The sequence below is a fragment of the Peromyscus leucopus genome, chromosome 15 (genome assembly GCF_004664715.2).
Source record: "Peromyscus leucopus breed LL Stock chromosome 15, UCI_PerLeu_2.1, whole genome shotgun sequence".
Taxonomy (NCBI): Eukaryota; Metazoa; Chordata; class Mammalia; order Rodentia; family Cricetidae; genus Peromyscus; species Peromyscus leucopus.
The window spans coordinates 23,194,938-23,221,263 of NC_051076.1; the positions used below are offsets into that span (position 1 = coordinate 23,194,938).

At 41.5% G+C, this 26,326-nt stretch overlaps 1 protein-coding gene across 1 annotated transcript in view; it reads right to left on the reverse strand.

Annotated features, from left to right (window-relative positions):
* Positions 1-26,326, reverse strand: part of Wdr64 (WD repeat domain 64) — a 105,287-nt gene that overhangs the window by 44,020 nt on the left and 34,941 nt on the right. Inside the window, exons 9-14 of the mRNA XM_028865607.2 lie at positions 24,279-24,358; positions 11,816-11,955; positions 8,403-8,529; positions 5,303-5,451; positions 2,970-3,093; positions 401-576 (exon numbers count right to left, since the gene is read on the reverse strand). Coding sequence (XP_028721440.1) covers positions 401-576; positions 2,970-3,093; positions 5,303-5,451; positions 8,403-8,529; positions 11,816-11,955; positions 24,279-24,358 — 796 coding nt within the window. The remainder of the gene's footprint in view (positions 1-400; positions 577-2,969; positions 3,094-5,302; positions 5,452-8,402; positions 8,530-11,815; positions 11,956-24,278; positions 24,359-26,326) is intronic.

The window sequence follows — 26,326 nt, forward strand, 5'->3', positions numbered from 1 at the left end:
GGAAAGTTGGTGGCTAAGCACTACCCTCAACTGACTGCCAAAAGGATTTAAGCAGAGCTGGAGATGTAGTTCATTTGGTAGATTACTTGCTTAATATGATTAAAACCCTACACTCAACTCCCAGTATCACATAAATTGAGCAAGTGGGTGTGGTGATGTGTATGCACTAGGGAGGTAGAGGCAGGAGAATCAAGAGTTTAATGTCAGTCTGGGCTACTTGAAACCATAATATGAGAGAGAGGTGGGGGTAGACAGAGACACAGAGAGGCAGAGAGATATAGAGACAGAGATGGAAACAGAGAAAGAGCGGGACACAGAGCGAGGCAGAGAAATGAGGATCACCACTGGATTTCCCTCAAGGAGACCGTCTGCAGAATAAGTGTGGAAGTGAGATTCAAACCTGGATCAGCTTGACAGTCCCATTGCGCTCCAAGGCAAGGACAAGATGCTGGTGCTTCACCTGGGCCTTGAGGAAAAACAGGCGCAGCAGCCCGTGTTCGTCCTCTACCCAGTCTTTCCCTTCAGTCAGCATTTTCATCTCCTGCCCACTGCCAAAGTCCCAGATCTTAGCTGTTCCTGAGGGCATGGAGAAAGGGCTTTGTAGGTAAGATGGCAGGCAGACAGCCTGGCTCTTAACTCAGGGGACACTGGCAGCTGAGTTTCCCCCCCGTAGCCCTACATGATTGATTTGCCACAGGCTGATCAAAGAAGTGAGCAGCCCAGGGTGGATGTCTGCTTTGGTTTGGATAAATGTTCCCCCAAGGCCTGAGTGTTGAAGGTTTGGTTTCCATCTTGACACTATTTATGGAACCTTTAGGAGGTGGGGCCTAGCAGTCACTTAATCTTTATGCCTGAAAACTCATGTCTACTCATTCCATCAACTAGCTTGTGAGGAAGTATTTATTTGAAAATCTACCCCAGAATAAATATATTCTAGGTAATGAATGCAGTTGGTCATACTCTCTGTCCTAGAGCAAGCAGATCTTTTGTAAACATTCAGAATAAGGTGAGGTGGGAAAGTGGGGCAGTGTGTAGCTCTCTACTCAAATCCCCGCTTCTCCCATAAACCCAGCATCCCATCTCCACGTCTCAGTCCTCAACACCAGTACTGCTAGACACACAATGATTTGACTGCATGCCCCTCTGCCAGGCTACCACCATCATTATTTGCTCATTACCAACACCAGACATTAATTATACCCTGGATACCCTGCCTGCAGTGGCAAGAACTACCCAGTATATGTTGTACAGTGGTAAGAGCTATGTGAGTCCAGAAGAATCAGTCCAACCCTTTGCTGCTTACTACATATGGTGAACTAGCTGGGGGCAATGCTGGAGAGCTCACTCTGGTGCTGAGGATGAAGGAGAGCTGGTGGGCTGACCAACCCACAAATCACCCTGAGATTGAGGTTGGCCCATCCAACCAGAACTGAGTTGGCCCCTCCCATCATCCACCCCATCTATGATCTGCTGGAGCACATGAAGGGGCCCATCCTGCAGACCCAAAGTTACAGGACCTCCATGGCACAGGACAGCAACAGGATGTGCAAAAGGAGCCCCAGTGAGGGGCCAGTATTGACGATGTAGCAAAAACCAGAGACCTCAAACCAGAACAACCACTCAATGCAATGAACACTTGTAAGTAACAATATATGGACTAAAAGGACTGGTAACTTTTATATGGATGTGATGAGTGCCTGTGGCATGGCGAGGCTGCATGCCTCTGCACTGCTCCTTAGGGAGGAACACTGTGTCTCTGTGCATTGTGTGCCAATGCATTCCCTCACCTTAATCCTGCACTCATGATTGCATTCCTGCTGGTTATCCTCTGTTCACATTTTAACATATCCAACTTTCACATTGGGTGCCCGCTCATCCCATCACCTGGTTTGTGGGGAAGTATTTAGTTATCAAATATACCCCCAGAATGAATAGATTCTGCATAGTGCATACAGTTGGTCACTCCATCTAGAGCAAGGAGATCTTTGGTAGGTGTTCAGAACAAGATGTGGTGGGAAGGTGAGGCAGTGTGCAGCTTTCTAGTTCCCACAAGTGCTCCACAGAGGAAGATATATGAAACACAGTCACATCCAAGCCCAAAAGTCCCCCAAGTTTGATGTACCATCATAGAGCCTAGGGATAGACGTATATCCACTACAGAAGAACTCTAGGCATTCTGCACCAAAGCTAGATGAATATTTTGTGTGGTTCCCAAATATACTATGAGTAAAAATATTTTAGGGGTTGGGAATGTAGCTCAGAGGTAGAATGTATGGGTACCATGTATAAAGCCCCAGGTTCAATTCTCAGCACACACACACACACACACACACACACACACACACACACACACACAGCAATAGCAGCAGCAAGAGATCCCAAGTCTAATGACTGCCTCTTAGCTAACAGCACATAAAAGGCATCCGATAAAATGAGTCAGCACAATGCAGCTATTTTCCACCAAAAGCTGAAATGCAGTGGTACCTGTAAAAGTCTTTTCATTTCTAACTACAGTGTAAAGTAGCTTTCCCTAATGTATTAGCTCATTGTAAGTAGCCAGACACACGAAAATGTAGGTGATACTCTGTGTGCCAGTGTATCAGTGCTTAATGATTTGAGGCTTTGGTTTGTGTTTCTATGGCTTTTTTTTTTAGAAGTTTGCACACAAAGTGGTGGGTTTCATTATGGTATTTTCATACATCTGTAGCATTATGTGAAGGCTTTTGCACATAGCTGCAGCAGTCATGTAAACAGAATGCAAGTTACTGGTTTGTCTATCATATCACTATCCAGACATTAGTGGCCAGGAAATAAGACTCTTGATATTTACCCAGGCATAGCTATCTCTCTGGACTGTCTATATGTCAGCCGGGTTCACATTTACCCTCAAACCCCCTAAACTTAGGGACTCCTAAACAAATTCTCAGGACACCAGGGTGGAGATGTCACATTCTGAACACTCGTCTCACCATTATATGCTCCTGTGGCAAAAAGAAATCCACTCTCATCAATAGCTGCACAGGTTAGTTCGATATTGAAGCCATGGGGGTCCAGAATCTGGTATATTTGGAGGCCAGTCTCAAGTTCCCATACCTACAGAAGAATAAAACAACAGGAAAAAAAAACACAGGTATTCCATATATCTACCCTTCACTTCTGAGCAGAGTCCTTTTTACCATTTTCAAGCCAGTATTTGACACACCCAGCTAACACCTTCCCCAGAACTCTGCCCTGAGTGCTGGCTTGCTCAAAGGCAAGCTGTGAAGGTTGACTCCTGTTATTAGGGACTGTGTTATCCCTGCATGTGTCTGCTGAGCATCAGGTGGCTGAGGCGGCGTCTGGTTGTAGTCCCATGGAAACTTTAGACAAAACTGAGGGCATGCTTCTGAAGGGATGCTAGCCCTCAGCCCCTTCCCTTCCTCTCTCTCACTCCCTGACTACTAGGAGGTGAGGATCTTGTTCTAGCTCACATCCTACCACAATGCATTGCCTCATCAAATGCCCCAAAGTAACTGGGCTAATCCACCATGCAACTGAAACCTCCAAAGCCAAGCACCAAAGCAAATATTTCCTCCTTTTAAGTTGATTATCTTGGGTATTTTGTCACAGTAATGGAAAAATTCCATTCTTACTATAAGAGTGAAATGAAGGTGGCAGCAGGGTAGAAATACAGTAATTAACAGTGCTCAGTTGAGTCCTCAGTGACAGAAAGGGTCACGGGACGAAAGTGTGGCGAACAGCATAATATTGGGCGAATTATAAAGAAAGAGCTCCCTGGTCATTTTAGATAGTTCTCTGATATGAGACACAGTGACCGAGAAAGGGGTTGCAGTAAGAGTGAGACAGACCATCTGTGAAACAGGCTGGCAGTACTGGGAAAAGTCCAGAAACATCATGGCTCATCATCAGTCCCTCTCATTGACGCAGAGGACAGACCCATAGAGCTATGAACTGCATCTCTCCTACATTGGGGCTGCACCAAGTTCAGGTGTAAATGTTCTGGTCAGTGAAGCAGCTGTGAGCACTGGGGCTGTTGGGGGTGGGGCAGCACATCCTGCGGACCAGAGGTAGAGAGGTGTGCTTTTCTCCCAGGGAGCAGAAGGAAAGTTGGGACAGCCAGGCAAGAGGGGGTGGAAGCTGATGAAATGGCTCATGGCTGCATGCTGGCCACTGTCCGGGGAGTAGCAGAGGCATGATGCACACGAAGTAAGTCTGGCCCCAGAGGCCACGTTCTCAGTCTCTGAGTGTTGTGTGTAGACAATGTCCTTAGAGGAGAGAGAGAGGGATGTGGGTCCCTGCATAAATGGGTCTTGAAGTTGCCCATCTCCGAGTCTGAACTCCAATCCCTCTCCATCTAATAGTGTAGAAAGATTCCCTTAGATACTTCTCTCCATCTTCTATTGGCAAAGATAAGACAGACTATGCTTAAGAGCACGTTATTATGTGAATGCAGGGCAGGGTTTATTTTAGTCTATTTTATTTGTAGCAGCAGAAAATAAAAAAGTCCTCTGATAATTAACCAAGTTCAGGGGATTCAAACTTGAGAAAATATCCAGCAGCTGACCACAGAAGGTTAAAATATGAGGAATTTGATGGTTTCCCAGAGGGATGCTGTCTACAGGTCCATAGGCCTCTGCTTAGTGCATTCATAAACTAACAGGATGGAAACGCCCCCAGGTGTCACTGGTAGATGGGTTTCAGTGGTTGTAATGACAAGCATAGTTGACATGCCTAAGTTCTATGCCACTCAACATAGCAGTGGGCATGGCTAGAGCACAGCCCAAGGCCATGGCTGCTCACAGTCAGACTCAGGCTCATATCCCACCTTTATGAGGCAGGTCACTTAACTCTGAGCCCTTTCCTCGCCATCTCTAGAAGAGAAGCCTTTGTCTATCTGCAAAGACCTTGCCTGAGATTTAATGGAGATCATAGACTTCATGGTCTTGGTACATAACCTGCACCAGTAACAGTTACAGTGCATGCCTATAAATGCCTTTCCGTTCCTTCTTAGCATACAACCTCTAGTGAAATTTAAATACAGGCTAGTTCTTTCTCCTTAATACATTTCTTTTTAAATGTCTATTTGGCTTGCAACTGAGCCTAAAGACCTGAGTTTGATCCATGAAACCCACATGGTAGAAGGAGGGAATCAACACCTACAAGTTGTCCTCTGGTCTCCACAGACACACACTCCTTTCTATACAAAATAAATATATAAATGTAATGTTGTTAAATTTTCTATGAGAAGATAATATTTTACATACCCTGCCTTTTCCTGTCTATGGAGTCATTACACGCTTACCTTGATTATAGACTCTGAGCAGATAGTGAGCACCTGGTGGAAGTATTTGTTGTAAAGCATGACATTGATTTCTCGTTCGTGAGTGTGAGGAACCTGCTTTGTGTCCTGTATCATCCTGGTCAAAGGATACATATCTATAACACTCGATCCTGGAAAGGAAGGAAAGTAGGAAGTATGTCACAAAGCTGGGTTGATGACGCATCCTTGTAATCCCACACTTTAGAGATTGAAACGGAAAGATCATGGGTCCTGGGCCAACCTGGGCTGCATAGAAACATCATATCTTAAAAAATGTAATGAAGTAGAAAAAAATCAAAAAAAATTCGCAAAAGCATCTCATCCCTAAATTGTCATTATCAGAAGTCTGGAATTTCACAGAAGATTTGATCCAACCAACTAGGTTTGGAGCCAGCTGGCCAGTGAGATTAGAGTATAAAAGGTCTGTGCCTTAGCATTTAATAAGGTGAGAATACTGTTGCCTAATCTAGAACATTTCTGACAAGTACTGCAAATGTGATTTACCCAGGGGAAAGCATTCATGGGAGACTTCATTATTTTTCAAACACAGGTCATTTTGACCTCTGTTTTCCTCGTTTTTATTGTCTGCTCCCTGTTCCCTACTGTGTGCCTCTCCAATGTGTGCATGTTGATGATGCTGTCCACCAGCCTTCTGCTTGTACTGGTGATTGAAACTGAGTCAGAGAGTTCTTCAAGCCAACAAATGATAACACATGCTGTGAACATGGTCTGATTAAATATAATGAATGAGAATGATTGCAGGTCAGTGATTGCAACATCAGTAGTAAAAGTAATTTCCAAATCACCATAATAAAAGATGTAGTTAGCATAGCCAGGGCATTTTCCTATGGGTGGGACTTAAATCACAAAATGAGAATCTTGTGTGCTTTAGTTTTGTGTAATATCTAGAAATACTGGTAAACATATCAAAGCATTCTGTAGTTTGTTTTTATTTACTTATTTATTTTCTCCAAGACAAGGTTTCTATGTGTAGCCCTGGCTTTCTTAGAACTCATTCTGTTCTAAGACTAGAACTATCCTCGAACTCAGAGATCCACCTGACTCTGCTTCCCCAAGTGTTGGGATTAAAGACCTGTGCCACCACAGCTCAGCACATTCTGTAGTTGAAACAAAAACCGAAGTTCTAAGAATAGGAGACTTCTTCCAGCTTTATTGATGTGGACATCCACTTGCCACTGTGGACACTGCAGTGACTTTGTCAAATTATTCCACAGAAGCTCTCAAAGTCATAGCAGCTGTTACTAAAGTGTTTTGATTCTGTGATACAGCCTGTTCATGTGTAAAGGACTCAGATGGCTCATCAGGTAATGCTACTCAATCCAAAGACCACTGCTGGGAAATGTGATGGATGGGCATCAGGCTCTCAAAGGCACACAGGGAGCTTCTCCATAAGTCCTTAAACACGATACTAATTGTCAGCATAGCTGGATTTGCAGGGGAAGAACTGACACTCTTCTACCCTTTTGGCTAGTTATATTATAGTAATGGAAATAATGTATGGAAAAGAACAAATGAGGATTCAGGAGTCTGTTTCAGCATCTTAGTAGTTAGTTCAACTGTCTGAGGTTTGGCTTGGCTGTTTATAAAACTTCAGTGAAGAATTCTTGCCTCCAAGGGTGACTATGCAGATGAAATGAAAAGTGAAAAGGGCAGCAGATAGTTGTCATCATCACCAGCGTATTGATGGCACTGGCAGGAAGAATGTGTTCCACCAAGCATGGAGTGCAGTGTTGCTGCCCACGTGGCTCATAAAACTACCCTACCTGATGTCACTTGAGCCTAAGCACAAATTAATGCACTGGACGAAATCCTGATGTCAAGTTGATGACTGTGCTTTTCAAAATAATTTATTTTATGTGCATTGCCTACATGTGTGTCTGAGTGAGGATGTGAGGGCTGTACTTTTAATGATCAGGCAATATACAGAGCTCAGTACTTTTGTAAATAGGAACACCACCAAAAGTGTATAAAAGTGGACAGAATTCTTGGCTTTTCTATTCTCCTTCTTCTTCATTGTCTGGGTATTTTAGCCCTTCCTTACTCTGATGATAATTGGGATGGAAATTGAACCAAATAATCAAGCAGGCAAGTTTGGGTATTAAGAGGTGACATTTGTGTATAGTCATTAAAATGTTCATTTCAGAGGAGGTCAGATAGAGGACAGGCATTCACAACTGAAACTAAGTTCTATTTTATAGGGTGGAAAATTATTTATTGAGCATGAAGTGATGGTTCTCTTCTAACCCAGGAAAAATAAACAACACAAAATTAAAAATAATTATGTTCCCTAACAGAGATAGCACCAATCACTTCCCTGCCTTAATTAATCCCCCAGGAACTCAGAGCAGGTGGTCAGTGGTAATATGCTTAGGAAAGGCAATTCTGGCTTAGTGTTCCAGAGGGCAGAGCTGCTATTAATATAACCATTTATCTCCTAAATGCTGAAAACTGTATATGTGAACAGTAGCCAACCCACATGCTTAACAAGGTTCTTTGTCTTTTTAGTGTATCTGTCAAAGAGAGAGGGGGAGGGGGAGAGAAACAAAAACCCATAAAACAATTTGGCAACCAATGCATTGTATTTAGGACCTATCTTCCTGGGTTCTGGCCTCTCTCTCTACTGCTCTTTGTCTGGAAGCAAAGGCAGTTGAGAAGGTCTGTACCCATCTTACAGAGTGACCAACTTCTTACCAGAACTGTCTTGCATCAGAAAACAAGTTCATGCTGGTGCATGCTAGGATCACCACCCTATGAAAGTACCAATTAATTGCATCCAAGAAGCAAACCAGAGCCCTAGACATAGTGGTAGCTTTCTCATCCCTTTTTGCCTCACCTGGGCTCATCATTTTATAGAACTGACCTGGTATTTTAATAAAAAAGAGGTTGCATATTTCACCAACTCACATACGATAAGAAATTGAAATAAGTATTTATATTGTCATAAACCATGGTTAGTCATTTTCTTTTCTTTTTGTGTGTTTTCACAGTAAATGCTCAAGAGCTATCTTTTTTTAAATGTAAAAGACATGAAATTAATTTATCATGCTTTAGGTACACATACCTGTAATGAGCATGCCATGGTTGGCATCATACACCATAGAATAAATCTGCATGTCTCCTGGCCCTCCTTGACTGTCATGGAAGACTTGCAATACTGATAGAGTCTGTATATCCCACACCCGGAAGACCTGGGAAATGAGCAGAATTCACCAATTTATACACCATTGTTCTCACTTGGGACAGTTAAGTCTTCAAGTGAATTATCATCTTATAAACTTGCAGTGAAATGTGATTTACAATGTGAGCACACAGGTGCTCTGTTTCAACTTGGCTCTTAGTTCCAATGTTTTTTATATTCATGAGTAACTGGCTGCAAAGCGTTGCTTAAGGATTAATCTTTAGTCACTAGATTTTCCTCCATTATTCAAGATGCCCAGGAAACAGAACTAATCAAGGTGTCTATTAAGAGATGAATGGACAAAGAAAATGTGCTACATATACACAATAGAATTTTGTACCACCATCAAGAAAAATGAAGTTATAATAATCACAAGAAAATAGATGCAACTGGAAATCACGTTAAGTGAAATAAGCCAGACTCAAAAAGAAAAAGTACTTCATATCTCCTCTTATACGGAAACTAGACTTTAAATTGAGAATGCGTATTTATGTGTGTGTATGCAAGTCATCAAACAAGAAAGGAGGTCATGAGGAAGGAGGAAGAAATGTTAAGGGAAGTTGGAATTAGAGAAAATAACTGAAGGGAAGGCTGTCTGAAGAGAAGGAACCAGCCGTGGGGACAGAAAGGTAGAAGAAATAAATGAGACAAAAATATAATGACACAGATGCATAAAGATGCCATTCTTAGATGTTTGTAATATGCTAGTGCCTTTGAGAGAAAAGAGCAGTGATACTGAAGAGATTTTATGAGAGCTTGCTGTTCCAAGCACAGGCTGGCAGTGTTTGAGTGAAGGTGTTGGTGTCAAAGCTTGGGAGAGTCTACCTAAAGTCAGTCAGCCCTGGGGAGGCTTAGGAAGAAAACAAGGACAAACCGTTTCAGAAAGAGGCTGCGTTGGTATAAGGGACAAGCATACAAGATTTCCACTTTCACTAAACAAGTCTTGGGGTGACAGAATGGAATATTTACAAGTCATAATTAAATCTTGCATATGCACAAGTGAACATAAATTCCAAAAAAATTCACAGTCTTGTAACAGGAAGAGTTAAAATGCTGATTTTTTTTCAAACAAATTGGGAGTGTAAGAATTAAAAAAAAAGGATCATTTTGGCATTGGGAAAAACACTAAATTATGAAGTTGATTAACTTTGAGAATAAGGTGTGGGGAGGAGCTAAAGTCGATAGCCACAAAACATTATAGAAAAGGACAAGAGAAGGCTTTGCCCAAAACCCTCTGTAAGGAACAACTAATAAGTAATGATAAAGGAAATTAAAAATTTGAGCATTCTGTTCACCAAGGGGTGCATGTTCAGATTCAGCAATGGCTTCTGGCTTTTCTTCCGGCAAGCTTCATGTCAGTTGCTATTAGCCAAAGGTATTAATACTTCTTCCCCCACCCCCCGCCCACTTTGATGAGTGTTTGTCATAAAATGAGTAGAGTGAGATATCTGAGTTTTAGGAGTTGGTGTTATATTCATAGACAAGAGAACATCCTAGTCTGAAAAGGTGCAACACTAACAAGATATTCATAATCCATGAACACACAGTGACTGGGGAACTGGGAGAGGCACTTCACTCAAGTGTAATGACCAATGAAAGTGCTATCAATATCTCTGCTGCTGACTACAGCAAAGCTCAAATGGATAATAGGGAAGAGATGTGTCATTATGTTGCACCATAAGTACTCTTTAAATGGAAACATGAAAACGGAGACATAGTGAAAACATCATCATTAGAGCCCATCTTTAGAAACAGTGTCATTTAGATGGAGTGAGCAATTTAGGAACAGATTAGTCTATCATATATTAAGGGAGTTTGGGATTTGACCTGCACTTCTAAACTTTACCCAATGGCCACAAGAAGTTAATTTCTGAACCAAATGATGCTGACTCAATGGATTACATGATTTTACATTGCAAGGAGCCTGGACATGTGTGAGGTGATGAAACCCTTTTGAGACTCATTATCATGGACAGATGGTACATTTGAGAACTGGGGTATGTGTAAATTAAGTACAAATGGATTATGTACAGCTGTACTACAAATGGATGGTAAGTATTTGACATTGTCCTTATAGGGAATTCAATGCAAAATATGCTTATTTAGTTGTTACCAGTAAGTTGATATATATAAAAAAAAAAGTTAGCAATGTGGAACAAGACTTGCTAATTTTGTTGTCTTGTTCTCACATTTTTTTCCCTCTTTGTGATAATTGGCAAGTAAAAAAATGAGGTGAAGATATCAGCACACACATCATTTAAACATCAAATACTTGCGGAAGGGGCTCATAAATCCCCACTCCTAGCAGAAAATCTGACAGTTGGGCTTTTAGGAGAGGGAGTGAGTTTTTTGTTTTGTTTTGTTTTAAGGGTGTATCCCTGGTAGGTCAACCAGGCTCTAGTGGTTGGTTCTATACCTAGGAGTATATGGTCAGCACAGGGTGAACTCAGTAGATTATTAAGAAAGAAAAACAAGAAAAAGAGAGAAAGAAAGAAAGAAAGAAAGAAAGAAAGAAAGAAAGAAAGAAAGAAAGAAAGAAAGAAAGAAAGAAAGAAAAAAGAAAGAAAGACAAAGGAAGGAAGGAAGGAAGGAAGGAAGGAAGAAAGAAAGAAAGAAAGAAAGAAAGAAAAGAAAGAAAGAAAGAAAGGAAGGAAGGAAGGAAGGAAGGAAGGAAGGAAGGAAGGAAGAAAGTTGGGAGGGAGGAGGTAGCAGTGAATCTCAGAGGTGATACACAAAATTGTTATTATAACTAACCATCCTTATTGAACTATTCCTAAAACTTTCAAATAAATTGTATTCAATCAAACAAATAAGTTTTTTTCAAATGTATTGCAAATATTCAAGATTCTCATTTCTGACATTTATAACTTATTTTTTCTTTCTGTATTACTTTAGCCAGAATATTTAAATCAGTTTCATACCAAAGAAAAACACGGAAGTCCTTGTTTTTTTCTTTCCTTAATGATGATGATCTTATCTAGATTGGGAGCCTCTGGTCTTTTACTACAGAGGAAAATACCATCTTTCTTCCCAATATGAAGTTTTATACCTGTCTTTCAACATGTCCTGTCTCATGCTGTGGTCAAAAGGAACAGTGCAATGGCTGTTCTTCTCTATCCTGACATCATTTTTCTCAGCAGCCATCAGTTACTCCAGAGAAAAATCATGCATGTATGTATGCATGCAAGTGTGTATGTGTGCATGTGCGCATGTGTGTATGCAGACATGTGCTAGGCCTCCCTCTAGTTGACTTGAAGAGCAGTTTCCTTTTGGTTCTACTGTTTTCTTCTTGTTACCTTTGCGGAGGAAAGGCTGATGACGTGTTGCTCTTTCTCGTTGCTTACGATCTCTGTGATGCTGAACATGTGCCCCACCAGCTTCCCAACTGGTTTAGTGCTGATATTGGGGTGCCACAGCCGGAGGACTTTATCATCTCCTAGAAAGGACGACAGTGACAGAGGCCTTGCATTCTCAAGTGCTCAAAAGTTAAAAAGTCTCCCCATTTTTATTGCTGTTGCTGTAATAAAAACACCTTGGCCAAAAGTAACTTAGGAGAGAAAGGGTTCATTTTAACTCACGATTTCAGGTTCCAGTCCATCAGAGCAGGAGTGTAAAGGCAGCAGGAATTTAAAACAAGCAGTCACAACACACCCACCATCAAGAGCAGAGAAAAATGAATGCATGCCTGCTTATTGCTCATCTAGCAGTCTCTACTCTTCACGGTAGGGAATGATGTGACTCACTTTCAGGCTGGATTTTCCCGCATCAATGAACACAACCAAGACAATCATCATAGGCATGCCCACAGGCCAATGGGAACTAGGTAGCCCCTCACTGAGATCTTTTCATTCTAGGCTGTGGCAACTGGATGATAAAAATTCACCATCACAGAAAGCATCTCTCATTCAGTGAGTTCAGTAGATTATTAAGAAAGAAAAGCAAGAAAGAAAGAAAGAAAGAGAGAGAGAGAGAGAGAAGGAAAGAAAGAAAGAAAGAAAGAAAGAAAGAAAGAAAGAAAGAAAGAAAGAAAGAAAGAAAGAAAGAAAAAGAAAAGAAAGAACGAGACAGACAATCCTTGTCTTTTTTCTAGCAAACCACAGCCCACAGCTCCCCAGAGGCATTTCGTCTGTGACTGACTTGTAAGGCATTAGCCTTGTTTTGGATCTGTCTGTGATGAACGTATCTTCACATACAAATGTGAATTCCCATAAATATTTCATGAGTACTTTTCTTGATTCAATACTTCCCTACTCTGTCATGCATTAATACATTATTTATACTTTATTTACTTCCAAAACATATTTCAGGCAGCTGGCCTTTTGTTTATACAGCCTTAAATTATGCAAACATTGTAATAATAAAAGAAATCAAGGGAAGAGGCAAATTGCTCATAATATCCAGCATGAACAAATCATCCGCCTTATATTTTTCCATTTCCCTTTTTCCTGCAGCAGAACCACAAGCACAAGACATTTATATGTAACTACTATCATGGCATAGATTTTTGTCTTTCAATTGCTAAAATAATCTGGATTCATAGTGAAACAGTATAGAAGGGTGACATTTTTGTAAAACAAACAAACAAATAAATAAATAAATAAAACTTTCTCCCAGCCTGCCCCCCTATGCTCCAATTTCTAGTTTCATTCCCTACAGGAAATCACTTGTTAACATTTTTTTTGCAGTTTATTTGTGTGTGTGTGTGTGTGTGTGTGTGTGTGTGTGTGTGTATGAGAGAGAGAGAGAGAGAGAGAGAGAGAGAGAGAGAGAGAGAGAGAGAGAGAGAGAGAGAGAATATGAATGAATGGCAGAGGTCAAGTTCAGGTATCTTCCGCAAGTGTGCTCCACCTTGTTTTTTGAAGCAGGGTCTCTCACTGAGCCTGGAGAGCATTGACTGACACTGTAACTGCATGTATTTGTAGTATGTGTTGTAACAGTTTCAACACTTTTATACAGTATATGATAGTTAGATCAGGATAATACCTTTTATCCCAGAAATGTGTTTCTCTGTGATGGGAACATTGTAATCCTGTCTACTAGGTATGGTGAATTAGTCAATTGATTGCTTCAACCACAGTTATCCCGTCATTAAACTGCAGAATGTTGGAAGGAATTCCTTCTTCCCAACTGTGTGCTTCTAACCATCCACCATCTCTTCGAATCCCTCTCTCCCCTAACCCCTGCCCGGGCTCTGGTAACTGCTATACTACTTTCTTCTACAAGATCGACTTAAGATCACATAGAAAGAGAACATGTAGTATTTGTCTTTCTGTGTGTGCCTTATATCATCAGCATGATGTCCATGTTGTAAGAATTGATGGAATACCATTGTTTTTTCATAGTTGAATACCTTTCCATTGATAGTTCATAATTTCTTAACCATCATCTATGACATACTGTTCTCTGACTTTGCATTTTCTGTTTTATTTTATTCAGCAATGCTGTAAGGAACAGCCCATCTGTGTGTTCACTTTTGTTTCTTAGATTAGTTGCCAACAGTGAGTTTCCAAAAGTGGAAACATTATGTTAAGTCATGTTTATGTCTTTAAGACACATTGCCAAGTTGCTTTCCAAAGTGCTTCTACCAACCATAAGGACATTGGCTTTATCAGTCTGACCATCATGAGGATGCTGTGATTTAAAGTATTTAATGCAGCTGAAATGATACTTCATTTTGCTTTGCATGAGTGCTGGGGAGCAAATCCAGGTGCCCTTGCTTCTGCAGCAAGCACTCCTACATGGAGCCATTCCCCAAACCTCTTCTTTCTGCTTTCTGATATATTATTCCAAACGCATCCTATCTAAGTCACTAAGCTGAATAATTTAATACTTTAAATCATTGAATCCTGAGGAGTTTGTTTCTTGTAATACAAGGATGTTGGATCATATAATTTCTTGACTATTATCTTGAAATTCTGTAATATTTTTATGATTCAGCTTCCAGGATGATATTTAATGAATTATCTGTGAAATAGAAAATCAAATATCTTAAAAAAAATCTATATTTTAAAAATCATTGCACAACTTACTTTTTTTAAAAACACAAATAAATTATAGCTGTGCATTTGTGCAAATAATAAAGGCTGCTTATAACAAATAAATTCCATATACATATGACACAAACAATGAAAATATCTTTCTTCTTAGTCATTTTAAATCTTGGCTCTTGTAGTTCATTCACTAAAAGTTAGTACCTGACCACTCCTAAGTGCTAGGAGTCTGGGGAAGATAGCCCAAGAAGAGAAGTTGTGCATGTGGAGCAAAGATAGCCAGCTTCTGCATATGTGTGCATGTGTGTGTGTGTGTGTGATCTATAAGTGTATGCTTGTGTTTTCACAGTATGGGTGCACACAAGCCTCTGGGTGTTTGAAGAAGTCAGAGGAGAACCTTTGGGTGCCATGCTCTCCTTTTTACCTTCTAATCAGGTTCTCATAACTGAGGGACAGTTATACATAGATCCTAAATTTAACTTAATTATTTTGCTTAATCTGCTAGCATGCATTTTGCCACCCACAGGACCGACTTGCCTTTATATGCTTAGATACTTTTGTATAAGTAGACAGATCCCTGATAAAAAGGCCAGTTATGTACAGGGTACAACTGGGTGACTTGGAAGCTAGATATTCATAGGTTAGCCAAATGTGATAGATTCAGATGCTCCAATAATTCTATTATCTTGTTGGACCCCAAGGAAAAGGACTGTAGTATTTTCTCTACCCTTTTCATTCTCTCCCAATCCATTCTTCAAGGATATACCAGAATACCTCCATAGTTAAAAACAAAACAAAACAAGACTGAGTGCCCTGTCAATATACAATCCCTCTTCATAAATCATTCACTATTAATTTATAATAAATAATCTAGTAGGCTCCTATTTGAGGCAGAATTCTCTTCTGACTTACAGTGGTGTCCTACCAGGTAACACACAGGGAGAGCTCATCAAGTAGTTATTGGGCTGCTCACATTGGTTGCTATGAGGAGTCACAGCTCAGAGGTTGAACTGCCAAGGGATAAGGGTGGGGAGGACATGCATCTCCTGAGAATGGACCCTTGGTTGATTGTTTGTCTAGTCCCTTTGTGAAGGTCAATTACGTCATTTAGGTGCTCACATCTTGGAGTAGTATGAGAAGGCTGAAAAATGAGGACTCAGATGGCTCTTGCTTGCTGGGGACTAGATTGTGCCCTCTCAATCTGGTTGAGGCCATAAGCATCAATGTGTGGGTGCTTGGGGATAAGGCCTTGGGGAGATAGTTAACTTTAAATAAGGTCATAAGGATGGCGTCCTCATAAGAAAAGGAGTCAGGTAGCTTGCTTCTCATCTCCCTACCACATGAGGAGGCCACCTACACAGCACAAAGAAAGCCCTTAATAGGAGGTGACCATGTTGAAGCTTTGGTCTTGGACCCGAAGCCTCCAGAACTATAAGATAATGAAATTTTGTAGTCTAAGTTATTTAATGCATGGTATTTTGTTTTGATAGCTCAATTATTAATGCTGTAACACATTATTTGAAGGTAGATTACCAGGAATTTCTTAAATTTAAATATTAAGAGCAAGATTGAAACTTTCCTACCTGCATGGAAATTTGCTAGATTTTTGAGGATACAAAGATTCTAGATATCATTCTTCCCTAATATCTACTTAAAATTATAAAATTTGTATTTATTTATTTTGCATATACATGTGTGTATGTGGGATGGGGTATGGGTGTACCACATACCCTATGTGTTGTGTTGTGGTCAGAGGACAACTTGTAAGAATTGGTTCCCACCTTCCATTATGTGGGTCCCAGGGGTTGAACTCAGATTTGGCAGGCTTGGAGGCAAGTGCCTTTACCTAATGAGCCATCCGACCCAAAGTCCATGTGCTTTTGGACTGAATTCTGGATTCCTCTCTGTGCTTCCCCTAGTCTCCTTTCCTGGTCCCTGATGAAGGTTCTTTTCCCATGCTCCCCTGGCCTCAGCCTTCTGCAGCACTAGCCCTATACCTGTCTATCTGTTGTTTGTGTGATGAGCCTTGGATTGATCATTTGTGGTGATTCTTGACAAATAACAGGTACACAGTTGTTGCTTGCTGAGTGAGTACTCTGAAGTGTTTCAATCTGAAATCTGGTATATCACTTATTAGCTCTATAACCAAGTTTCTGGCTCTACTAGTTCAATGAACTCATACTATAGTTTTCTTGTGAGAATAAACAAGTTCACACATATCTAACCGAACAGATCCTGACTGTTCACTGGACGATACAACCACTACTATGATTATTCTAAGTCCCTGCTTTGTATAATGCATTCTACAAAATGTTTGGAGAGTTTGGAAGAAGCTTCTAACGGACACGTAAAGTATGGTTCCTGATGTGAAGTGTTTATAATCTAATACAGCCTTAAGGCAAGCATGAACTATTTAGAGAGAAAGTATTCATAGACAAGCTCAAATACAAATAATGAAATCATAATATTAAATATAATGTATTATTTATACCATTTATATTATAAATTGTGGTTCATAAGTTGTTGATTCCCTGTTGTGTTACTCATTCTCTTTCCTCTCCTCCTCTCTCTCCTCTCTCTCTCTCTCTCTCTCTCTCTCTCTCTCTCTCTCGTTCCCTTTTTCTAAGGCAGGATTTAAATAAAGCTACTCATCAAAGACAGACTTTTCTTTCTTTTAGCAAACTCCTCTTGGCTGTGCGTCACTCAGTCCCAGTGCAGCACTTTTGATGAAATGAGCTGGCTCAGATCACAGAGGATGGTGTGGGAGAGCGCCCTGATGCACAGGATCACCGTGGTCCAGAAAAGAGAAAACAAGGCTGGAGGCAAAGACAGCTGATTCACCCTCAGCTCCACCAGCTGACTAGCTGCACACCTTGTGGAGCTCCTGTGTAAAATGATGACCTTCAAGATTCAGTTCAGCCCCATTTTATGAGTGTGAGTGAGCTCTGGGAAGGCAAGGTTACTTGGGTGAGAGTAGAGAGCAAGCTAACATTGTTATAGCAACGAGGAAGCCTTCAGGGGTTCGGTCACATGCTTCAAAGTAATAATTCCAATAATTCAGTTATTTCTCCCTCTTTGCCTTTCACCAGCAACAGCCAAGAAGTATGATATTACTAGGCATGTTCAGAAATCTGCCCCTCTGGCCCACACATAATGATAACACTGACGGCGACATCCCTGAAGTGGGTGTTACTACTCCCAGGGGAGTTGAGGCTCTCCATGAAGAAGAGCACAGCAGGGAACTTCTGCCTGAGTCACCAACAGTGCATGCTGTACATGTAGCAAGGCTCACGGCGGAGTCACCAGGCAACAAGAATACTGCCCTGGGGCAATGTTTGCAGTTATTGAGATATTTGCAGTTATTGAGAATTTGAACTTTTTTTACTAATAGAGTCTTCGTTAATGACAACAATTCAGACAATTATGCATGGTGAAAAGTATTAGTTGTTCATTGATCACACTGCAACACATTCGATTGTTTTCATGCCAGCCTCTTGACCGGGATTTTGCCTGTGTGCACTGTGGAGAAACAGTCTTCCTCGTCTTCCTCCAGAGCAGGCTCTACTGCTTCTGTAGATGCCAACAGAGTCCTCATACAGTGTGTGATGCCACCAGAATTGAGCAGAAAGGCCATGTGAGGCCACAAGATCCTGAGCTCTTGAGATAAACAGTGCTTCACTTATTCCTGCATTAGCTTCATCACTATCATTTCTGCTTTGCATTAGAGCTGACTGGAATTGTCTTACTTCTGTTATTAGATTTTGAATTCTTGAAGGTTAGGATCACAGTCTGATGGGTCGGTCAGTCCCTAGCTCCTTGTCCTTAACAGTTGCATAAAGATATTTGTTGAATGTATCATGGAAAAAAAAATTCATGTAGTGCTCCCGAGTTATCATAGGTGGGAGACCTGTTTTTTTTTTTTCATTTTTCTTTATTAAGACATTTTCTACTCACTCCACATACTATCCACAGATCCCCTTTCCTCCCTCCTCCCACCCCAGCCCTCTTTCCCAAGCCACCCTGCATCCCCACATCCCCCAAATCAAGGTCTCCCATGGGGAGTCAGCAAAGCCCAGCACACTGACCCTAGGCAGGTCCAAGCCCCTTCCCACTGCACCAAAGCTGTGCAAGGTGTCACACCACAGGCACCGGATTCCAGAATCCTGCCCATAGACCAGGGACAGATCCCAATCCCCCTGCCTGGGTGCCCCCCAAAGAGTTCAAGCCAAACAACTGCCTTCTGTATCCAGAGGGCCTAGTCCATAGCCACGGGACCTCCACAGCCACCAGTCCTCAGTTCATGGGCTTCCACTAGTGTGGCCAGTCATCTCTGCATGTCCTCCCATCATGATCTTGACATCCCTTGCCTGCAGTATCTCTCCTCTCTCATCAATTGGATTCCCAGAGCTCAGCCTGGCCGTGGATCTCTGCATCTGCCTCCATCAGTCACTGGACAAAGGCTCTATGATGACAGCTAGGTTATTTGCTAGGCTGGTCACCAGAGTAGACCAGTCCAGGCACCCTCTGGACCACTGCCAGCAGACCAAGGTGGGGGTCAACCTTGTGGATTCCTGAGAGCCTCCCCAGAACCCTGCCTCTTTCTATTCCCATGATGTCCTCATCTATCATGGAGACCTGGGTTTTTATGCTCAGAACATCCAAATGAGGTGCTTAATTCTTAAAATAATAAATGAAGATAATATTGTGTTAAAAAAATGTGGTAGTCAATAAATAATGCTTAGAAAATATAAAGGGTTTTGTTTTGTTATTTTTGTTGGTTTTTGTAAGTTCCCAGTCATGAGTTCTTTTTTGTTGTTGTCTGTTTTGTTAGATTGATTTTTGAGCCGGATTTCTCTGTGTAGCCTGGGCTATCATGGAATTTGCTCTGTAGACCAGGCTGGCCTCGAACTCATGGAGCTCCACCTGCCTCCGCCTCTCGGATTAAAGGTGTGCACCACCACCAACCCGTAAACACCCAGTCTGGGGGGGGGGGTGTATTTGTTTGTTTTACGTGTTGTTTGTTTGTTTCCTGAAGAGCTTGTTTTTCCCAAGCTCATCAACTGTCCTAGTACACTCAACACAGGCAGCTGTGGGGAGCAAAACAGCCCTTGTACGTGTGGAGCCAGCAGCAGCACATACAATGTCGAGGCTCACAGCTGAGCCACTCATCAACAAGGGTATTGTCCCAAGGAGGGGATGCTGGCGGTTACTGAGAATTTGCATTCTCTACCATTAGAGTCTCCACATCTGGGGGAAATTCATTAAGTCATGCATGCTGGAAAGCGCTAGCTGCTTGTCAGTCATGCTGCTTGACATTTGCTGGTTTTCATGAGAGCTCAACCCCCCTAATTTGTCGTATTTCTGAGCTGTAGTTGAGGATTTTATACTATGAATAACACTGAGGTTAATGGTGTCAATGCCTTTATCTACAACACTAAAATCATGTGATTCCTGGAACTTTCCCAAAATATTTTTCCCTAGAATTGATTACAAAGCTAAGCTTACAAAGAAGTCTAAAACTGATCTCCATAAAGGTTTGCTTTCTTTTTGGTGTGAGCACAAAGAGGTGGTTAAGATTAATGTGTCATTCATGTTTTAGAAGTCAGCTCCTTTCGCCAGCTACTTGAATACTGCTCAGTCAAGGGTTTGTGCTTGATAGGATGCAAGGCTAATATTTTTATCTGGCTGCAGACATGCCTTGATGGGGCAGAATCTAGTCTGATTCTTAGACATTGCTTTAGTTTGGATCTGGAATGTTCCTCTTGAGGGCAGTTTGTACTGCTATTGAGAACTGGTGAACGCTTTGGGAGGAGGGGCTGAGTAGGAAGAAATGAGGTCGTTAAGGGAATGCCTTTGGAAGAGATACTAGGAACATGGCCCTTCCTGTTTTCTCTCTGCTTCATAGTAAACTGGATACTTCTACCTCTTCATAGGCCTACAGTAACAGAGCCAAATCACCAGGGACTGAAACTTCTGAAAGCATGACCTGAAATTTAAAATAATCGCTTCAGGTATTTTGTCAATTAATGGAATTCAGATGAACACTGTATGCTCAACATCACATGTCTACCAGACAATGTGATTGTCGCTGGAGGCCCTCCACTTCCTTGTGGCTGGTCCTCTAGGCTTGGAAGTATACCCATTTCTACCAAAGATGAGAAGCCAAGACAGTTACCAACTCAGGAAGAGGCTACAGAGGTTAAGAAGTCATGATGCAATTTTCTTTCTAGAAAGTACCTAGGTCTAGCATTTGTTCCTGTGTGTGATGTAGGCCTCGGCAGGGGCCCTGTTAGTGGCCCTTGTAATGAGACAATGGTTGAGAGAATCAGATTGCTGTGTGTTCTTATAATCACCACTAAGTGTCAGGGAGCATGCTTCTGGTTCACACGCTGGTCTGCAGACATCTCCTCTGTGTGTCTTGCTTTCTTTTTTTAATGCCTTTAGTTGAATTGCCACAATATTGGAGCCACAGATTCTTTGTTCTATATAAAATCTTTATTCTATACAAAGCTATATATATAATCTCCAGTAATATTTGGTAACAAACTGAGTTCCAGAGTTTACAAGGACATTCCCTCAGAATGTCTTTGAAAACTATAACAACAGTATTTTAGATCAGAGGGCTCTTGGAATGCTTACAGTTCAAATTCCTGATTTTGCCAGATATGGAAAATAACAGAGAAAGAGCAAATGATTGTTGAAAATTATACTAGTTACGCCGGGCGGTGGTGGCGCACACCTTTAATCCCAGCACTCGGGAGGCAGAGGCAGGTGGATCTCTGTGAGTTCGAGGCCAGCCTGGTCTCCAAAGAGAGTTCCAGGAAAGGCGCAAAACTACACAGAGAAACCCTGTCTCGAAAAACCAAAAAAAAAGAAAAAAAAATTATACTAGTTACTGCTGGCCTGGCTATCACTAAACCTAGCTCTTCTAACTATTTTGTTGAGTTTCCTGTCCAATAGAACACTCTGTAATTTTTTAAAAGTAGTATATGAATAATAAGCTAATTAAAAAAAAGTATTTTGGAAGGCTAAAAGTGGAATATAAATTTAAATATAAAATACACAGTGAACTTGAGAAAAATGAGCTTTTACCTTTTCAATGATTTCCAAGCACTGAAATAAGAATGCCTTAGGGTTTCATTGCTGTGAAGAGACACCATGACCATGGCAACTGTCATAAAGAAAAGCATTTAATTGGGGCTGGCTTATAGTTCAGAAGTTTAGTCCATTATCATCATGGTGGGAAGCATGGTGGCACATGGGCAGACATGGTGCTGGAGAGGTAGCTGAGAGTTCTACATCTGCATCCACAGGCTGCAGGAAAAGAGTGACACTGGCCTGGCTAGAGCATCTGAAACCTCAAAGCCTGCTCCCAGTGACCACATCTTCCAGTAAGGCCACACCTCCTGATAGTGCCACTCCCTGTGAGCCTATGGGGGCCATTTTCATTCAAACCACCACAAAGTATATAGATGTTTATACTCAGTAGTACAGATGCCTCAAGAGTTTTATCTCAATAAAACCACTACCAAATTGATTTTGCTTATGAATTGTAATGGATTGGGCTAACATTTATTTTTAAATCTATTTTTTTTTATTTAAATTTTTTGAGTGTCTATGTGTGTGGGCACAAGTATCATAGTGTACATGTGGAGGTCAGAGGACAACTTCTGGAAGTCAGTTCTCTTCTTCCATCATGTGGCTTCTGGGATTGAACTCAGGTGGTCAGGCTTTCCACAGACTTCCCTTATTCACTGAGTCATTTCATTGGCCCCCGAAACTAGCACTTATTGAGAACCTATTAGTTCTAGGGATGCATTCATTGTCTTATTTCTAAAATCCGCCATATGAAATGCACATATGTTATCAGCAGCAAGTGACTATCACATGCTTTGCTGTGGGACACTCTGCTAAGCGCCTTATTTGAATTACTTTGAGACAGGGTCTTTTTAGCACAGGATATCCTTAAACCCCTGCTCCTCCAGCTTCTGCCTCCTGAGTGCTGGGATTACTGGCATGAATTACCACCTCTTGTCCTTGGACTGATTTGAATATTATAATTAGCCCTATAAGCAAATAGTATCACTAACTCTACTCAAAGACTCCTGGGATTGAAGCTTTTTTTTTTATATATATAATATGATCAGTTTTTTTTTTTAAAGATTTATTTATTTATTATGTATACAGTGTTCTGCTTGTATGTATTTCTGCAGACCAGAAGAGGGCACCAGATCTCATTATAGATGGTTGTGAGCCACCATGTGGTTGCTGGGAATTGACCTCGGGACCTCTGGAAGAGCAGTCAGTGCTCTTAACCTCTGAGCCATCTCTCCAGCCCGGGATTGAAGCTTTAAGGGGGTAAGTAACTGCCCACCGCATAGCCCACTAGTGAATTTACACCCAGCCTGACTCCACAGCCTGGACTCATAGTCACAGTAGAGCCAAGAGGTCTGCGTCCATAAGGATAGTCCTGTCCTCCTCCTCTCCATGGAGCTTTCCGTGTTATCTCCCTTCCCCTTGCCCATCTTCTACCTTACTATCCCTTGCAGGTCGGTGTTCTTCAAGGTTCTGGTCCTGCCTCTACTGTCATTGCTGCCTACTGGCACTGACCTTTCTGATCATAGACACCTTCTGGGGATGTGGATAGATTGAAGCTCTCTCTCAAGGACAGTGTACAAGTGTTGTTCTGCTTACAGAAGCCCCAGGACTCCTTTCAAATTGGGGAGCGCATGGTTTCACATAGAAAAAAAATGCATTCTATGTGAGGTTAAGGCTGTAAAGGCAAATTGTGAAACACAACAGCAAAGCGGAGGAAAATTCATTTCACATATTCTTGGGTTAAGGAAGACTTTTTTCATCAATTTTTGAGATTATGATATAATTACATCATTTCTCCCTTCACTTTCCTCCCTCCAGACCTTCTCATATACCTCTTTTTGTTGTCTTTCAAATTCATGGTCTCTTTTTTTTCACTAATTGTTGTTACATGCATATATGTCTACACATGTATATTTATAACTAAAACCTGCTCAGTCTAAGTAATGTTACTCATCTCGATTTTAGGGGACTGACCATTTGGTATTGGAGACCAGTTGGTGTGATCATCTCTAGAGAAGATGATTTCTCCCACTCCCCGCATTCCCTAGTTGGCTGTAGTTCTCTGTGTAGGGTTGAGGCCTTGTGAGCTTCCCCTTGCACCCTCTGGCATGTCTATTCTTGTCCTTGTTCATGTCGAGGCAGTCATGTTGGTGAGGCTTTATGGGTGTAGCTTCTGGCATTACTAAGAGACACATCTCACAGCAACCTCCCTGGTCCTCTGGGTCTTACAACCTTTCCACCCCCTCTTCCTCAATGTTCTCCAAGCTTAGGTGTGGGGCTGTTATATAGATCTGTCCACTGACACAGGGCTCCACAACTCTGTTGTTTTGACTTTGTAGTTTTCTGCAATGGGCCTCATCTTTTGCAAAGAGAATTTCCTTGAGGAGGAGTGAGGACTAATCCTGTCTATTAGTATGAGGACAAATGTTTAGGGTGTAGTTTAGAGATTATGTTGTTTTAGAGAAATAGTGGTTGTAGGTTCTGCTCAAGGATTCATGACTTCACTAGCCTTGAAGGAAGGCTTGTTAAAGTGGGCCGTCACACCCAGAAGCTTGAAGTGAAAGGAATAGACAACGTTTAAATTATTCTAGAAAGTTATTGCTGGACATAAACCACAGAGAGAGTCCTGTGAGAAACCCAGAGTTATCTCTGACGGGAGCTGTCCTCTTACCTCCAGTCACAATTACGTTCGCCTTCACGCAGTAGCAAAAAGTGTTGGCTCCTCTAGGCATGGCAAATTCTCTGACAGGCCTGGAAGACAAAATTAGACGCGGACTGTTCATTGCAGCTTAGAAATAGATTATGTTTAATGGGCTCATTTCTAAATTGCTTATAAATCTATTATTGGTCCATAGTGACTATGATAAGCAATGGCAGAATATTCACCGAGCCACAGAATCTCTGTGTTCCCTGTTTTAGTTAGGGTGGTTTCCCAAAAGTCCATGGGCTGAAGACTTAGCCCTAAGATATGGTACATTGAGAGGTAGTGGAGTCTTTAAAAGGCAAGGCCTAATACCTGAGGTTGGGGTGTCTAAATCTCTTCCTTGCTTTGCGTCATGACTGCCATGAGGTCAGTGAACAGTTTACCCCACCATGCACCTCCTTCCCGCACAAACCCTGACACCACGGTGTGGCAGCAGAAGTGACAGGGTCAAGTCATCAGGGACTGAAAGTTTGAACCTTGCGAGCCATGATAATCCATTTTTCTCTTATATTGACTGATCTCTTACGACAGCAATGGAAAAGAGACTGAAGATTTAAAAATTTAAAAATCATTCTTAGTTTCCTGATGCTACAGACACTGCTGGCCCACTTCATTTGGCCCTTGGGCCATTATTTTCTGATTCATGCTTGAGATATGGGAATATGAAGCCCAGATCCATGCAGGGCTATGATAGTATTCAATTTTATCTTTTAAAAAATGTTTTTTTTTTTTTTTTTTTTTTTAGTACCTCAGTTCTTAGGTTAACAAGAAAAAGGAATGTAAGTCTATTGAGTACGCAGAGCTCCAGGCACCAGACCAGGCACTTCACAACAGTTCATTTAAATGTAAACACTTATAAAGTCTGTAAACATCTTTATTCTCATTCATGGATGGGAAAACTGAGGCTAAGTTGTACAAATAGTCATAGGCTAGTTGCGGGGACAGAAACTGGTATTGTCCCACTCCATAGCAAATTCATGGAATGCCGCTGTCCTCTCTCCACTGTAATATTCTGCCTCTAAGTCGAGCAACTAAGAAAAGGTAAGGCTAAGCAGTTGCTTGCTCACCTGTGGGACACTGTCAAGCTGTGACCGAGTTAGAGGCTCAGCTTGTATGCTACAACACGATAGCATGCTATGTGGCAATTAATTGCAGGCATTCACCAGCTTCCTGGTACATAGCTCTAATTCTGAAAAGTCTGCACAAAATTTTATGCTAATCATTTCTGAAATTAAAATTTCTGGAGAGTTTCCTTTCCTGCCTTTTTGGGAGATGTGCTGGCTCCTATTTTAACAGCTGACCAATTATGTATTTGTATAAATACGGTTTCGTCTGAAGACTCATTATAGGAAATTGCGGAAATAGGAACATTGTGCATTAGGAATGGAGGAAACCAACTGTGTTCTTATGATGGCTCCGCAGGGGCCATGGTCGTCCAGGAAAACAGGATCACAAGTATCACTTGAGAAACCTCTTCAGCTTCTAGATTTAGAAAGAGTGGCCCAGGAGAGAGAGAGAGAAAGAGAAGAGTAAGCAGCTGAGAGGTTCCTGGAGCACCGGATGGATCAAGGAGCACTGTTTGCTGAGGTTGTCAGTATTTTTATCTCCCTGACTCCTGATTCTAGCTGTAATCAGCAGAGACGTAATAACTATCTACCAAATTCCAAGAGAGACATTAAGTAGTGGGAAGTCCAGGATTTATCTGGAAGACAGACTCCTGACTATTGTGAAATAGACATTCTTTGCAGCAAACACCACAATGCACCAGGTAGTTGGAGGGTGAAACCTTCCAGATCATCTGTTTGTGGCTTTTAAGGACCAGGTCTGTGGGATATTATGCAGCATAGGAATTTAAGTTTCCTACAACAGATTGTGTTTGTGTTTGTGTGTGTGTGTGTGTGTGTGTGTGTGTGTGTGTGTGTGTGTGTATGTGTGAATGGAGTGGAAAATGAGGGTAAAAAAATAAAATAAGAATGTGAAAATATTATGAAATCAACTCTTTTCATAAGGTTTCC